General features: G+C 43.0%; 1 protein-coding gene across 6 annotated transcripts in view; it reads left to right on the top strand.

Annotated features, from left to right (window-relative positions):
* The first annotated feature begins 1,738 nt into the window (after nt 1-1,738).
* Arih2 (ariadne RBR E3 ubiquitin protein ligase 2) overlaps nt 1,739-16,517 on the top strand; it is a 51,469-nt gene continuing 36,690 nt past the window's right edge. For 2 of the 6 annotated variants that reach the window (XM_052721292.1, XM_052721284.1), the window contains exon 1: nt 6,575-6,690. Coding sequence is in view for 4 of the 6 variants with exons in the window: in XM_052721262.1 (XP_052577222.1) it covers nt 6,439-6,690 (252 nt within the window). In the remaining 2 variants the exon portion in view is untranslated. Of the gene's footprint in view, nt 1,900-2,074; nt 2,098-4,708; nt 4,771-6,342; nt 6,691-16,517 lie in introns of those variants that run through there. The other 4 variants (XM_052721262.1, XM_052721255.1, XM_052721275.1 and 1 more) reach the window with 4 other exon arrangements.

Here is a 16,517-nt window from a genome sequence, read left to right as displayed (position 1 = left end):
TAGTCCAGGCTGGCCTCGAACTCACAGAGATCCGCCTGGCTCTGCCTCCCGAGTGCTGGGATTAAAGGCGTGCGCCACCACCGCCCGGCACGTTTGTTTTTATTAATAAGACCTTTTAAGATTCGTGCTACAACACTCCACTCAGATGAGTGTCTTGAATACCAGTACATACATTCGAGAAAAGACAGAAATAGGTTATCTACAGATTTGCACAGCCAAACATTTACTACCAAGCAACACTGGCTTCACTCTGTCAACATTTGGTGACCAGTCCCAGAATGGACTGGAGTCCTAACGACAGTCTATGCTGTGGGCAGAAATTGTGCAGCACAACACATAAGATATATGAATCGCTGGGCCTGGTAGTCTAGTAGCAACACAGACCAGCCATGGCTATATATGGTGATATTTTATTTGTATTAAAATGTTATTTGTATGTTAATAAATAAAGTTGCCCGGGGGTCAGAGCTATTAGCAAGCCATAGGAAAGCAGGGCAGTGGTGGCGTACGCTTGTAATCCCAGCACTTGGTAGGCAGAGCTAGGTAAGTAGCTGTGTGTTCAGGGATACAGCCAGTATTGGATACACATGGATACATATTGGATACTCAATACCAATCATGGAAAACCTGGAGGTCTATACTGACAGGCCGGGAGTCGGCCATGTGGTTGGGTTTACAACCAATGAGAAGGCAGAACAGGAACTCTATATAAAGACTTTAACACAGAAAGTAGCTTTGGTTGGGAGAGGTAGGACCACCGCAGGAGAAAGGGTAAGGTTTTTAGCTCTTGGCTCTGACCTCTTGGCTTTCTTCTTTGTATTGGTTCTGTGTTTCTTATTTAAAAAGACGGTTGGTTACACCTACAGCTATATACTGAGTCGCTTTTAAAAACAAAACAGCCGGGCGGTGGTGGCACACGCCTTTAATCCCAGCACTCGGGAGGCAGAGCCAGGTGGATCTCTGTGAGTTCGAGGCCAGCCTGGACTACCAAGTGAGTTCCAGGAAAGGCGCAAAACTACACAGAGAAACCCTGTCTCGAAAAACCAAAAAAAAAAAAAACAAAAAAAAAACAAAAAACAAAAAAAAAACCAAAACAATAAATATCGGTCGTGCAAGGTGAAGGAAAGTAGAAGTGGTTGGCTCGTAAGGTTGTGATGTGAGAAGCCAAAGCCTGATGTCGCAGGCCAGAACTTCCTCCAAACATAGGTAGAAATTCCGAGTATGTCTTGTCAAACCACACTTGCCCGGGAACTATGATCCTGCTCCATTATCGCCTGAATGTCTTCTCATGCTCTACGTCAGAGTATAAACAGGGAAGTGAGGGGACGGTCAGAAAAAAAGATAGTTAAAAATATTTCAGCTAAGGGCCTGAGAGATGGCTCCGTGGGTAAAATGAGCTTGCCGCCAAGCCTGACAAGTGATTGATCCTCGGAACCCACATGTTGGAAGGAGAAAACCTGACTCCCGAAAGTTGTCCTCTGTCCTTTGAGCTGTGGCACACACAAAATAAATGTAAGAAAATATAAAAATATGTATCGAATAAAGGCGCAGGGGGAAATGTCTAGATCATTTCTTCAAAAGGCGAACTCTCGGCAGTTTCTCCCGGCGCGACTCAACGTTCTCAACATAGGACCGCTAGGAAGCAATCCCTACGACTACGTAGTTGTCAGAAGCCTGTTAGCTTCTCCGGCGACCGCGGGCCGACCCCTGCCGGAAGTGACGCGACTGCACAGAACACTTCCGGAGCTGCGGGGACGGCTCCGCCGGAATAGGTAGCGCGGGCCCGACCCGCGTCCGCCCGCCGCCTCCGCTGCCGCTGCGCTCCCGTCAGACTCTTTGGGTCCGGCTTGACCTGGTCTGGCGGACCTGGGCTCTGCGGCCGCAGGGCCGCGGCTCCCGGTAAGTGCGCGGCGTGAGTTGAGGCCTTGTTTACTCTGGCTGGCCGCTGGAGGGGAGGGGGGGTCCCCGCGCGCCTCCCCGGCGCGGTCGGGGCTCCGCCTTCGCCGCCGCCTGCGAGTTCGGGGTGTCCCGGGTCCTGGCGTTCCCTGCTGACGGGGAGATACTCCCGGCGGCAAGAGCCGGTGCCGCTGCGGCCCGGTGTGTCTACGGGGTTTCTCTTCTTGTTGCCTTCTTAGCTCCCCGAGAGGTCGGAGGCCAGCGCCTCTGACTGGCGGGCGCCGGTACTCTCGGGCCTGCCCCGCTGGGCGCTCCAGGAAAACGCGCCACCTCCGAGGCTCCCGATTTAGGTCGTGTTTTGGAGCTTTTGCTGCGCCGCCCCGAGTGTTTGTTAACGCTCATCATGGGAAAGGTCCTCCCTGCGCGTGGGTTCCGTGTCCGCGCGGATCTCTGGAAGACCACGGCGCTTCGGAGAGACGTGCGGTCACGCCCGAGGCCACTGGTCTAGACTCGAGGGAGGCGGTAGTGTTCTCGGACGAGTTCGCTTTAGTTCTGATTGTTACTCAGAGAACTTTCTGTCACGACAAACACGTTCTAGACCTTTGGTGTTGAGGATGGTAGCCACTCGCCACACATGGCCATGTAGTATTTAACATGTAGTTAGCACGTCTGAGAAACTAAACTTTTCTTACTTTTTCAAGTAAAATTAAAATAGCTCATGTAATTAGTGGCTACGTGCCATTATTAGGACGGATACCGTGCCGAGTTGTTTTGTTTTTAGACAGGGTCTCTCTACATAGTCCTAGCTGTCCTGGAACTCACTATGTAGACCAGGCTGACCACGAACTCACAGGGATGCGTCTGCGTCTGCCTCTGCCTCCCAAGTGCTGGAATTAAAGGCGTTTACCACCACGCCCGGCGGGTGCGGAGTTTTAAAACAAGTTGCTGATTCATATTTTTCGGTCAAGTAGTTTTCTTCGAAAATATAGTTAATAAATGACCATTGAGGGCCAAGTATCATAATTGGAGTAAACATGTTAGACTAACCAAATTTCTGTGCTCTTGTCTATTTTAAGAGATCTTTATTCTTATTTGTGATCATGTCTTAGAAGCCAGCTCAGAATGAGTGGCAGGTTTGATGACTTTGGCTCTTGGAAAAAGTACTAATTGTGCGATTCTGTCTGAGATATAGGCATATTTAACATCATGAATACCTTCTCATATTAAGGAACTGGCACATTGGCCCCTGCAGGACTCGGTTTTCTGTGTGTATTTTGAGACAATGTCTTGCTGTGTAGCTCAGGCTGTTCTCCAACTTTTGATCCTCCTTCCTAAGCTCCCAAGTTGGGATTCCCAGAATGTGCCACCAAGCTCAGCAAGGCCAGCATTCCTTCAAGAATCTTTTGACAGCCTAATAGTGGCACTCACCTTGAATCTCAGCATTCAGGAGACTATGTTCTGTGTGAGTTTGAGGACAACCAGGTCTATGTAGTGAGACCTTGTCTCGAAAATATGTGTGTTTAAAAGATTTTTAAAAAAAAAAAAAAAAAACCTTTATTTAAATCTGGACCTAGAACACCAGGAAGCATGAAACAGCCAAGTCTTTGAGAGAACCTGGATTCCCACCTACTTGAATATTTGGTTGGTGAAAAAGCTGTAAGCCATCTTCTCACAGATCCTAAGTAGAAAGTAGAGATTTTGAAAGCATGCTGTCTTGTTGGTGAGATTTCTGTAGCTTTGACTCAGACTCTCCTTAGACCATCAATCAAAGAGAATCCTGATGCTGGCTCTGCCAGTTGGCTTTGTATGATCCTGGGCAAGATACTTACTTCACCTTTGTAAATTCCAGCTTTCTCATTTGTAAACCTTCTGTTTTATGTTTTTGAGATAAGATCTCACCATGCAACTCTGGCTGGCCTGAAACTCACAGAGATCCACCAGTCTCTGACTTTCCAAGTGCTGGGGTTAGAGGTGTGTCCCCGCCATGCTCAGCCATTGTAAGCCGTTTTTTTTGAAGATTATATTAGAATGACTGGCCTCACCTTGGTTGTCATTAAACAAAGCTATTACTGGTCCTCACGCCTTATATACCTTTCTGCTTCCTGCCATCACTTCCTGGGATTAAAGGCGTGAGTCACCATGCCAGGCTGTTTCCAGTGTGGCTTTGAACTCACAGAGATCCAGGCGGATTTCTGCCTCTGGAATGCTAGGATTAAAAGGTGTGTGTGCCACCATTTTCTGGCCTCTGTTTATCTAGTGGCTGTTCTGTTCTCTGACCCCAGATAAGTTTATGAGGGTGCACAATATATTGGGGGACACAATATCACCACAGGTTCTATTTGCCCTATAGAAGTGTCTTATGTGAAAATACAGGTAAAAAAGAAAAATTTTAAATAGGTCAGTTATTCCATTTTATTTTTTGTTTCTTCAAGACATGGTTTCTCTGTGTAGTCCTGGCCACCCAAAACTTACTCTGTAGACTAGGCTGGCCTCAAACTCAGAGATCTGCCTGCCTCTGCCTCTGGAGTGCTGAGATCTGTTAGCACTGACTGACCTGGAACTTAATACATAGACTGCGTTACCCTCAAACTCAAGAGATCCACTTGCTCTGCCTCCCAAGTACCTCACCATGTCTAGCTATTTTTCCATTATTTTGGAAATAATCTTCCATGATAATTATTTGGACTGCTTCACAGAAAATCCCTGTCTGGAAAATCCCCCCCCCCCCAAAAAAAAAAAGAAGCAAAAACAATAAACTTGCAAGAGCAGGATATCAGTTTTAAAACATAAATATTGTCTCTTTTCATTTCAGATGGAAATCATATGAAACACTGTTTGAGTGATACCTTCAGGAAAGATCTTAAAAAATTGCAGGTGATTTAAACATTAGCTCTTTCCTTAATTTTATTATGTTGATGTGCATGTGTGTGTATTGCATGTGGAAGTCAGAGTACAACTCTGGTTGGTTCTCTCCTAATAATGTGGATTTAGGGATTGAACTCTAGTTGCTTGACTTGGTGGCAGGCACCTTTACTCACTTTCAGCCCAAGGTTATTTCTCTCTCTTCTTTTTCTTTCCTTTTTTTTGTTTTTGGTTTTTTTTGTTTTTGTTTTTGTTTTTTTTGTTTTTAGAGACGGTTTTTCTGTGTAACCCTGGGTGTCCTGGAGTTCACTATGGAGACCAGGCTGGCCGTGAACTCAGAGATCCACCTACCTCTGCCTCCCAAGTGCTGGGATCAAAGGTGTGTGCAGCCACTGCCCAGCTTTTGCCTCAGCTTTTTAAGGGCAAGTTGCAGACGCATTCAACCATGCAAGACTTTAGCAAAACCTTTTTTTTTTTTTTTTTTTCTCGAGACAGGGTTTCTCTTTGTAGTTTTGGTTCCTGTCCTGGATCTCGCTCTATAGACTAGGCTGGCCTCCTCGAACTTACAGAGATGATCCACCTAGCTCTGCCTCCCGAGTGCTAGGAATTAAAGGTGTGTGCCAACACCACCTGGGGAGCAGAACTCTTACAATTGTAAAATTAGTTAACTTGGTAGACTAGAGGAAGATGTTGAAGGAGTATGAGACCTTTTTTCCAATCTGTGCACCTATCTTTCAGATATATGATAGATGTTTGTGAAACAGTAGTTTTCTTTCCCTACAAGTCATAGTGAGATAGAATTGTGTCCTTAATCGGGTATTCCTTTTGTAATTCCTCCATTTGTACAGCTAGCTATGAAGGTAGATTTTTCCCTGAAGGACCCGGCAAAAAAAGGACAAATCCATCGGAATTTTGGAGTCCTAAAAAAAAAAAAAAAAAAGCTGCTGTGTGGTGGCAGCACATGCCTTCAATCCCAGCACTCAGGAGGCAGAGACAGGTGGATCTCTGTGAGTTCAAGGCCAGCCTGGTTTACAGAGTGAATTCCAGGACAGCCAAGGCTGCACAGAGAAACCCTGTCTTGAAAAACCAAAAAAAAAAAAGTATTTATTTATTGTATATGTCTGTGTGTGAGTGCTTCTTGTGTAGAGGTCAGGGAACAACTTGAGTCACTTCTGTCCTGTCATTTGGTACCAGGTTTGAAATAATTTCAGGATTGAAGGCAAGTGTCTTTGAAATGAGTCCTTGCCATAGGAAAGACATTTTTATATTTTCATGCCTTTCATGTTTATTTGTCATCATGGGTTCTGTCTCTTAGTGAGGACTTCTCTTTGATAAGCATAGGCCAACTTATCAAATTGATAAGATAAGATTGATTGATAGTGAGGTGTTCTCAGTGAAACCAGAATTGAGTGGGGCAGCTGAGCAGGTGGTGGTGTACTCCTTTAATCCCAACACTCTAGAGGCAGGTGGATCTGAGTAAGAGCTGAGATAGGCTATAATAGGAGCAGGGCTAGGGCTGTGTTATTTTGATTCTTGAATAATTTCTCATAGAAAAATAGTAATACTTTTTTTTTTCTCTCTTAGAAGACAAAAACACTAATGCATTTGAGAAAGCGATAAAGTTGGGGGGAGGGGGAAAAGCAACTGATTTCCTGATCTGCAACTTGGCTGGATGTTAAGATGTCCGTGGACATGAACAGCCAGGGGTCTGACAGCAATGAAGAGGACTATGACCCAAACTGTGAGGAAGAGGAAGAAGAGGAAGAGGACCCTGGGGACATAGAGGACTACTATGTGGGAGTAGCCAGTGATGTGGAGCAGCAGGGGGCTGATGCTTTTGATCCCGAAGAGTACCAGTTCACTTGCTTGACCTATAAGGAGTCTGAGGGTGCCCTTCATGAGCATATGACCAGCTTAGCCTCTGTCTTAAAGGTGAGTAGTGCTGTCAGTTCAGATGTAATCTCCCTGGTTAAATTGAAGGATGATGTGTTAATTAATGACTCTTACATACTGTTTGAATGGTTGTATAGCTAGAAACCCAAACTTATGTATGTATTGCATCATTTAGATATTTTGTCATATTAACTTGTTTTGAAATAATGAACTTGGAAACATGTCCAAGGTCTTCAGGTTAAGAATTACAAAGGAAGCCGGGCGGTGGTGGCGCACGCCTTTAATCCCAGCACCCGGGAGGCAGAGCCAGGCGGATCTCTGTGAGTTCGAGGCCAGCCTGGGTTACCAAGTGAGTCCCAGGAAAGGCACAAAGCTACACAGAGAAACCCTGTCTCAAAAAACCAAAAAAAAAAAAAAAAAAAAGAATTACAAAGGAGGTGTAGAATAAATTCAAGACAGATCAGAAGTATATAACAGAATTGCCCAGCTTTTACTTGTTTCAGAAAGTGAGTTCTATGAATCTTGATGAAATGATGTGCATCTGAACCACTGTCTTTTTTTTATACAACTGTTTGATAAAGTGTCTTAAAAGTGACCATATCCCCTGGTTTGCCCTGGGATTAGTGCTTTGGGCTGAAGGACTCATTGATTTCAGGTACTGATGATGATTATCTATTTTGAGAGTTTTCATAATAACCTTAAGAAAAACAGTTCTCAGAGCTTGTATTTGGGGGTATCAGTACAAGAATTAGCAAGACTGACTGACTGTACTCAGTTATTCCAACAGATGCTGTTTTTGTTTGTTTGTTTAAATAATTAACTTTTATGTGCATATGGTGTGAAGGTATCAATCCCCTGGAACTGGAGTTACAGTTGTGAGCTGCCATGTGGGTGATGGGAATTGAACCCCGATCCTCTGGAAGAGGAGCTAGTGTTCTTAACCACTGAGCCATCTCTCCAGCCCAGATGATGTTTTTTTTTGTTTTGTTTTTTAAACCAACATACTTTTAGAATCTTACATCTTAGGCCAGTTATTGCCCTCCTGATACCCAACATGTTTTTTTAAATGCTTATTTAGGCGTTTTCCCAGCATGCTTTCTTTGCAAGATGTTCTCCATAATGTGAAAATGAGAACATTTATGTTATTTTACTCTTTTGCTGACTTTCCTTCATGAATTATCCCATGGATTTTGCTGGATCGAATTGAAGGTCAATGGGTCTGGTGAGGTGCCTCAGTAGGTAAAAGCGCTGGTCACATGAGTGAGCCCGACCACCGACCACCTGGTTCAATCTCTGGAACCATGTAAAGGTGGCAGAGAGAACTGACTTCTACATATGTGTTGTCATGTGTGTCCCTCCTTCCCCAAATAAGCTGAATGGAAGGTCAGAGGGCGTGATTGGCTGGGCATGGTAACCCATCTGTGATCCCAGCACTGGGGAGGTCACAGTGGAAAGATCATAGTGAGTTCAAAACGGCTGATGCCACGCGAGACACTGTTTCAAAAAAAAAAAGACAACGAAATAACCAAATAAAATAAGACATTCCAACCAAACAAATTTTCTTGTAGTTATTTAGAAGGAAATACCAATGTGTGTCATGTATGAATTTCTAGAAAGGATTATTGTATGTAATGTCTGGTGTCCAGCACAATAATCCTATTGGCCTGGGCATGGTCCTGCAGGCCTTTAATCCCAGCACTTGGGGAGGTAATACCAGGGGAATCAGGAGTTCAAGGTCCTCCTAAGCTACACAAGGTATTTGAAGCCGGCATTGGCATACATACAGTCCTGACCAACATTTCCCTGGTTCCCTTCAAAAATCCCTCAGAGCTTGGGCATTGTGGTGCACACTTTCAATTAAAGCTCTTGGGAGGCAGAAGCAGCTGGATCTCTGAGTTCTAGGCCAGGCACAGCTACATAGTGAGACCCTTCCTCAAAAAAAAAAAAATTCCTTAAATCCCACATGCCTGTATTGTTTAACTACAAGTGTGGACTCAACCAGTGCCCTAGGGCACTTTTCAGGAGATTCACTCAGTGAAAGCATAAGCGACAATCTAAAAAAACCCCTGAGTACAGAGAAAGGTGATAAGGTCTAGGGAAGGCTTTCCAAGAAAAAGAATAATAAAATGGTAATGAGATATATATATATATATATATATATATATATATATAATATTTCAAAGAAAGGATTGGTATTAGAGCTGGTTATCAGCCTTAAGTGGGACAGAAAAGTTTAAAAACTTAGAAGTCCTTTGCATAAATGGGCACATCCTAATATAACCATGGGCAAATAAACTATCTAGTATAGTTCCACAAAATTGACAGTTTCTCTTCTAATTTCTTTTTCCTTTTTTTTTTTTTTTGGTTTTTTGAGACAGGGTTTCTCTGTGTAGCTTTGCGCCTATTCCTGGATCTCGCTCTGTAGACCAGGCTGGCCTCGAACTCACAAAGATCCACCTGCCTCTGCCTCCCGAGTGCTGGGATTAAAGGCGTGCGCCACCACCGCCCGGCCTCTTTTTCCTTTTTTTCCTTTTTTGGCTTTTTAAGACAGGGTGTCTCTGTAGTCCTAGCTGTCCTGGAACTCGCTCTGTAGACCAAGCTGGCTTTGAACTCACAGAGATCTACATGCCTCTGCCTTCCGAGTGCTGGACTAAAGGCCTGTGCCACCACTGCCCGGCTCCTCTTCTCATTTTTTTAAAGATGGTATATTATCATTTCTAAAGTTGTGTGTGTGTGTGTGTGTGTGTGTGTGTGTGTGCGCGCGCGCGCGCGCGTGCGCATGCATGTGTTTTTGTATGGCTATGGGCACATGACTTCAGGTGCCTGGGAGGTCAGAGGTGTTGAATCATCCTGGAGCTGGAGTTGCAGGTGGTTGTAAGCTGCCTGATACGGGTCCTGGGACCTGAATATGAGTCCTCTGCAAGAGCACTAAAAACTCTTAACCACTGAGCACCTCTCCAGCCCTCACATCTACCCCTTACCCCCCCCCCTTTTTTTTTTTTCTTGAGACAGGGTCTCACTAAGTAATCCTGGCTGTCCTGGATCTAACTATGTAAACCAGGCTACTCTTAAACTAACAGAATTTTGCCTGCCTCTGTCTTCCCACTGCTGACATTAAAGGTGTAGGATACCACAGCTCACTTTTTCAGAGGCTTTTTGCTTAGTTTTTATGGTTTTATTTTTTATTTTTTGAGATAGGGCCTCTCTATGTAGCTCTGGTTGTGCTTGAATTTGACACAAAGACCAGAGTGATCCTGAACTGGATCAAAGCCATGCCTGGGCTTTGGTTTTTTTTTTTTTGTTGGTTTTTTTGTTTGTTTGTTTTTGAGACAGTGTTGCTGCTATATAGTTCAGGTGGGCCTTGGGCTCTGAATACTGCTAAGTCAGTCTCCAGAATTTGGGGACTTACAGGTGTTCCTAGTACATCCAACTCTCCTGTGAGTGTGTGCTTTTTTTGTTGTTGTTTTGTTTCGTTTTGTTTTTAATGATGTACTGCAGTCTTCTGATGGCTTTATGCTTGATCCTTTTGTGCATTTTGGCATCATCTCTTAAACTAGATTGCCAGGTCCCGGCCATCGTTGCTGTCATGAGCTTGCATTCACGGGGGATACTAGATAATTTCTTGAATACTTGTGGTTTACTTGGTTGTTGAGCTGTGGCTGCTGCTTTTGATGGGAGTTAAGTTTCCTAGTCTTTGCTGTGCGTCCTTCTAAATTTCCAGGAAAGAAATCATTCTGCCTTCAAGACTAAGGAAAAAAAGGAACAAAAAGAACCAAGAACAGAATTGAAAATTAGGAGATGGAGAGTTGAAACAGGTTAAGAAGGAAATGAGATAAGAGGAAAATAACCCACAAAAGCATTGTTGCTGGTAGACAAACTTTGATTTTTCTCTCCCTGCAATTCACTAAGAAGAGCATGTTAGCATCCTTTTTTTTTTTTCTCCTTTCTGGTTTGGGGCAACATAGGTTGAGATTTAGTTGTCATACATATAGAGGAACTCTGTTTCAGGTGGTTCTACAAGGGTTGGAGAGATGGCTCAGCGGTTTAGAGCACTGGCTGCTCTTCAGAGGACCCAGATTCAATTCCCAGCACAAACATGGCAGCTCACAACTGTCTGTAACTCCAGTTTTTTGACACCCTCATGCATACATGCAGGCAAAACACTAATGCCCATAAACTAAAAATAAACCATTATAAAAAAGATCAAGTGGTTCTAGAACTTGGTTGAGGTTGGAGAAAGGTAACAATAATAGGGAAGGGGAAATGGATATGGTATTGTACACTTGTAATACTAGCATTTGGGGGGGTGGAGGTGGCTACATAGTGAGTTTTAGACCTGCCTGGGTTACATGAGATCCTCTTAAAAAGTAAGCAAACAAAAATAAAACAGTATTATACAATAGTGTAGGAGGGAAAAAATAGAATATGAAAGAGGTGCTGGGTATGATGACCATTATTATTACTGGTGTCCTGATCAGTCGCTTGCACAACATCAGTCGCTATGACATATTGGGGCATTTAAGTATCTCCTGTGATTTAGTTGCTGCTTGGTTCATAGAAAATCTTAGATGTGTAATTTAAAATTAGCCTCATGAATACCTTTCTGTGAACAGAAGCTGTCTAAGTCTGAGGAATGACATAGAATTTCACTGCTAAATATCTGTTTTATAAAGCATAAGGTTTTAAAAATGTAAATATTTTGGGATTTAAATCTTTATCTTTTTAAAATTGTGGTTCAGGCATGGTGGTACATACTTTTATCTAGTACTCAGGAGGCAGTAGCTGACTGATCTCTGTGAGTTCCAGGTCAGCCTGGTCTACATAGTGAGTTCTAGTTCAGCCAGGTCTACACAGTGAGACCTTTCTGGGGGGGAAAAAAAGTATTTGTTTTCCTATGTGCATGTATGCCATGGGGTACCTGTGAAGGTCAAGGGACAACTGGGAGAAGTCAGTTATCTCCTACCATGTGGGTCATAGAGATCACACTCGATCTTCAGGCCTAGCGGCAAGTGTCTTTACCCAGTGAGTTATTTCACCAGCCTAGAGTTTGAAGTCTTTGGGATACTGGGATTTTAGTTATAGTAGGGTACCAGCATTAGAATGTGGTGGCGCACGCCTTTAGTTCTAGCACTCTGGAAGCAAAGGCAGGTGGATCTTTGAGGCCAACCTTGTCTACAGAGAGAATTCGAGGACAGCCAGGGATATACAGAGAAACCCTGTCCCGGGAAAAAGAAAAAGTGAAGCTGAATGTGTTGACACAAGCCTGTCATTAGTAAGAGAATCAAAAGTTTAAGGCTAGCCTGGGCTATAGAGTGAGAACTTGTATTTAAAAAACAAAAACAAAAAAACCCACCAAGGATCCAGGCATGTTGGCACACACCTTTAATCCCAGTACAGGAGGCAGAGACAGGAAGATCTCTGTGAGTTCGAAGCCAGCCTGGTCTACAAAGTGAGTTCCAGGACAGCCAGGGCTACACAGAGGAAAAAACAAAACAAAACAAAAAACAGGGGTTGAAAGACAGTCCAGTTTTAGAACTCTTGTCCACATGTACACTGGTCTGGGTTCTGTTCTTTGTACTGCAAAAAATAAAATGCCATGGAAGTCAAATCAAGAGCTAAGGAAATGTCTGTTAATAAATGAAAACTATAGATATTCAAATATTTGTGGGGATGAGACTACTGCAGAGTGCTTCATTGTAGAAATGGGGAGAGAGAAAATCTTGTAGGCATAACCTTTTTAGTGATCATGTAGCAGTATGTAAAGAAAAATTACTCTGGGTATCGTGGCAGGCAGATCTCTGAGTTTAAGGCCAGCCTGGCCTGTGAGAATTTCAGTAGAGTCAGAGATACACAATGGAGAGACCTTGTCTCAAAAAAAGAAAAATAAAAAAGGAAAATTACCTTTGTTACTATATTTTCTTCTTGTGAGTGTTCCTGTACTAGAGGCTTGGGTGTTATTCCTCATGTCCTTTTTTTTTTTTTTTTTTTGAGACAAGCTGGTCTGGAACTTTTCAAGTAGGCTAGGCTAGCTGGCCAATGAGCCCTGGGAACCCTTATGTTGCTGCCTTTCTGGGTGTGCCTTCACAGTACCTAGCTCTGTCTTCCCCCCTTGTCTTTTGTGTATTTGGTAGTGTGTGCATTCATGCACACATGGAAGTACATGTGTTCTCATGGGATGTGCATGCCTGTGTGTGGAGGCTGTGGGTTGTCAGGAGTCTTCCTCAATCACTCCCCACCTTATTTTGCATTTATTTATCTGGGAGTGGTTTTCATGTACTGTGGTGTACATGTGGAGGTCAGAGGACAACCTGTAGGGATTGGTTATCTCCTTTTACCAGTTGGTTCTGTGAACTGAACTCAGGTCATCAGCCTTAGTGGCGAGTACCTTTACACACCGAACCATCTCACTGGCCCTCAACCTTATTTATTTAAAACTTAAAAAAATGTTTATGTATATGGGTGTTTTGTCAGCATTCCTGTCTGTGTACTACTTGTGTGGTTGGTGCTCATGGCAGCCAGAAGAGGGTGTTGCATCCCCTGGAACTAGAGTTATAGATAGTTCTACGTCTCCGTTTGAGTGCTGAGAATCAAGAAAATTAAGAATCAAAGGAAAAATATAACTAATGAGACATAGTGGCACATTCATTTGATCCCAGCACTCAGGAGGCAGAGGCAGGCAGATCTCTTAGTTCTGGGACAGCCAGAGTTACACAGTGAAACCTTGTCTTGAGAAAAACAACAAAAAGTTTTTATTTATGTGTATGTTTATATGATTATATGTCGTGTGTGTGGTTTCCCATGGAAGCCAAAGGAAGGCATTGGATTGCCTGTAGCTGGAGTAACTGGTGGTTGTAAACTGCCTGATAGATGATAAAATAAATATAGATAGATAGGTATTTTTTAAGTACTTGCTACTTTTCCAGAGGACCTCAGTTTGGTTCCTAGCACCCATATCAGGTTATATAATCTATGTTTTAGATAGCTAGGTAGGCAGACAGATAGAAAGATAGATAGATAGATAGATAGATAGATAGATAGATAGATAGATAGATAGATAGATAGATAATAGAAAGAAAATATGGTGTTTTACCTGAATGTATGTCTGCACCAGGTCCATGTCTGATACCCTCTAAGGCCAGAAGATGGCATTGGATAACATGGAATTGGAGTTACAGTTGTGAACTGCCATGTGGGTGCTGGAAATTGAACCCAGGTCCTCTGGAAGAGCAAGTAATGCTCTTAATTGCTGAGTTATGTCTCCAGCCCCATGATAAGCTTTTTATTATAAAATATAGATTAGTTAACCAAGAATTTTGTCATTTAGTACTGTTCTATGAAACTCTTTAAAAAGGTTGTGTGTGTTCATGTCTCTGTGTGTTTGTGTATGTGTACATCTGTGTGCAGGTACCCACTAAGGCTAGAGAGAATGTCAGATCACTTGTCAGTGATCTGTCCGACATAGTGCTGGGATCTGAACTCTGGTCCTCATGATTGATCACTAAGCACTCTTAGCCACTGAGCCATCTTTCCAGTGCCCCCACCTCGCTTTGTTTGAGACAGGATCTCATGTAGCCCAGGCTGCTCTCAGATTTGCTGTGTAGCTCAGATTTCCTGGTCATCTTGTCTATTCCTGAATGCTGGAATTACAAGTATATAGCAGCACGCCTGGATGTTCTTGAATCATTTGCTAATAGTTTGTTCAGGGAAAGGTGCTCAGGCTTTGGCAGAGCCCCCAGATAGGGCCCAGTCGGGGATATGATGGATGATGATGGGTGAATTGCAAAATATACCTCTTTCCTTTTGTGTTCTTCTCTTAGCATCATGTTCAAAGTATGGTCAGAGAAGCAAATATTCAAGGCCCCATCTACTTGCTGCAAGAGAGAAAAGAAATAGTCTACTTGGACTTCGATCTAGTCCAGGAGCCACAGTGAGCTGCCTGAATTTAGTACTGAGACAGGAGAGCCTTAAAAGTGAGGTAGAAAGGAATTGGAGAGATGGCCCAGCAGTTAAGAGCATTGGCTGCTCTTCCAGAGTCCCGAGTTCAATTCCCAGCAACCACATGGTGACTCACAACCATTTATAGTGAGATCTGATGCCCTCTTCTGGCTGCAGGCATACACTCTGGCATGATACTGTATGCATAATAAATAAATCTTTTTTTAAAAAAAGAAGGCGGCTCAGTAGGTAAAGGAGGTTGCTAACCAAGCCATATGGTCTGAGTTTGATTTCCCCAGGACCCACAGGGAAGGAGGAGAGAACTGACTCCTGTAGATTGTCCTCTGCCCACCCCCTACATAACTGTACTCACATGCATGCACACACATGTATAAACACAAATAAGTAAATGTAATAAAAAAAAATTCCATTCAGGTAGAAGGCATTCAGACCCCACAGGGCAGTGATCATGGAAGGTAGAAGATTGCCTTCTTTCTGTACTAGCGTGAGACTATGTAATGTATGGGGATAAGGAAATAAAATATGGACTATTGTGAAGTGTCTATTACTGGGGTAAAGGAAACTTTGAAAACTTTAGGACTTCAGTGTCAGTGAAGTGTGGTGCTCACTTGTCAAGCCTTGTGGATAGGAAAATTAAGCCAGTTGTTATTAATATTTATGGCTCTTCTTACTTCATGAGTTTTTAACTGCAGTAGAGCCAGGGAAATGTTCCCTAGTTTCTGTAACTCTCCCTAGATTCTCTCACTCTCTTTTTTAAATATTTATTTATTTATTATGTATACAGTGTTCTGTCTGCATGTCAGAAGAGAGGGAATCAGATCTCATTACAGAAGGTTGTGAGCCACCATGTGGTTGCTGGGAATTGAACTCAGGACCTCTGGAAGAACAGTCAGTGACCTTAGCCACTGAGCCATTGCTCCAGCCCCTCTCTCTCTTGCTTAAATGTATTTTAAAATCTAGTGTTTGCTTTTCAGGAGTATGTAGGTAAAGATCATGTTAAACTCTTCCTCTGGGTCATTTTTTTCCCCATTTGTAGGTAAAGGATGAGTTTTTAGGGCTTCTGACTTTATATACAGAAGTCTTTATAGTGTTGTGTTGAAGACAACATGGGTTTATGCTTTTGTCGCCCTAGTCATTGATAATTTCTTAGGTGACACCAGATATATGGATAATATCTGAAGACTTAATTACTAAATTGACTTTCTTTTATTCTGGAATAGTTGTATTTTAAGACATTATTTTTTTATTATCTTTATACTCTTTTTCTTTTATTTTACTTGTTACTGATTGGGAATGTTTTCAGCTTGAGCCTGGTAACACTGAATATTCATAGGAAGCCATCTGATTTCTGTTATGACTTGGTATCAGGTTTCTTTGAATGCTTGTATTTAAGTATAGTCTAGAATAAATCTTGTGTTTCAGATAGATGGCCAGTATGTTGACTTATTCGTGGTTTTTTTTTTTTTTTTTTTTTTTTTTTTTTTTTTTTTTTGGTTTTTTCGAGACAGGGTTTCTCTGTGTAGCTTTGCGCCTTTCCTGGAACTCGCTTTGGAGACCAGGCTGGCCTCGAACTCACAGAGATCCGCCTGGCTCTGCCTCCCGAGTGCTGGGATTAAAGGCGTGCGCCACCACCGCCCGGCTTTATTCGTGGTTTTAAGCTGAAAATCTTGTATGTTTTACTGATATATGTATTTTTAAAGGGAGGTGAGAAATGTCCAACATGACATTGGGATTTGCCGAAATGCAACATGTTGGAAGTTGTCACTTTCTTGCTACCTCAGAAAGGTTATTGTAATTGCTGTGTACCTGGCATCACAGGCCACCATGTTCACTGTCCTTCAGAAAAGAAGCTCTCTATCCCATTGTGGGGCAGCTTCCCGTGTTAGTCTTCTTGTGCTTTTTGTTTGCCT

Source organism: Peromyscus californicus, unplaced genomic scaffold (genome assembly GCF_007827085.1).
Source record: "Peromyscus californicus insignis strain IS unplaced genomic scaffold, ASM782708v3 Scaffold_11__1_contigs__length_118956290, whole genome shotgun sequence".
Classification (NCBI taxonomy): Eukaryota; Metazoa; Chordata; class Mammalia; order Rodentia; family Cricetidae; genus Peromyscus; species Peromyscus californicus.
This window is presented reverse-complemented; position numbering and strand designations above follow the sequence as displayed.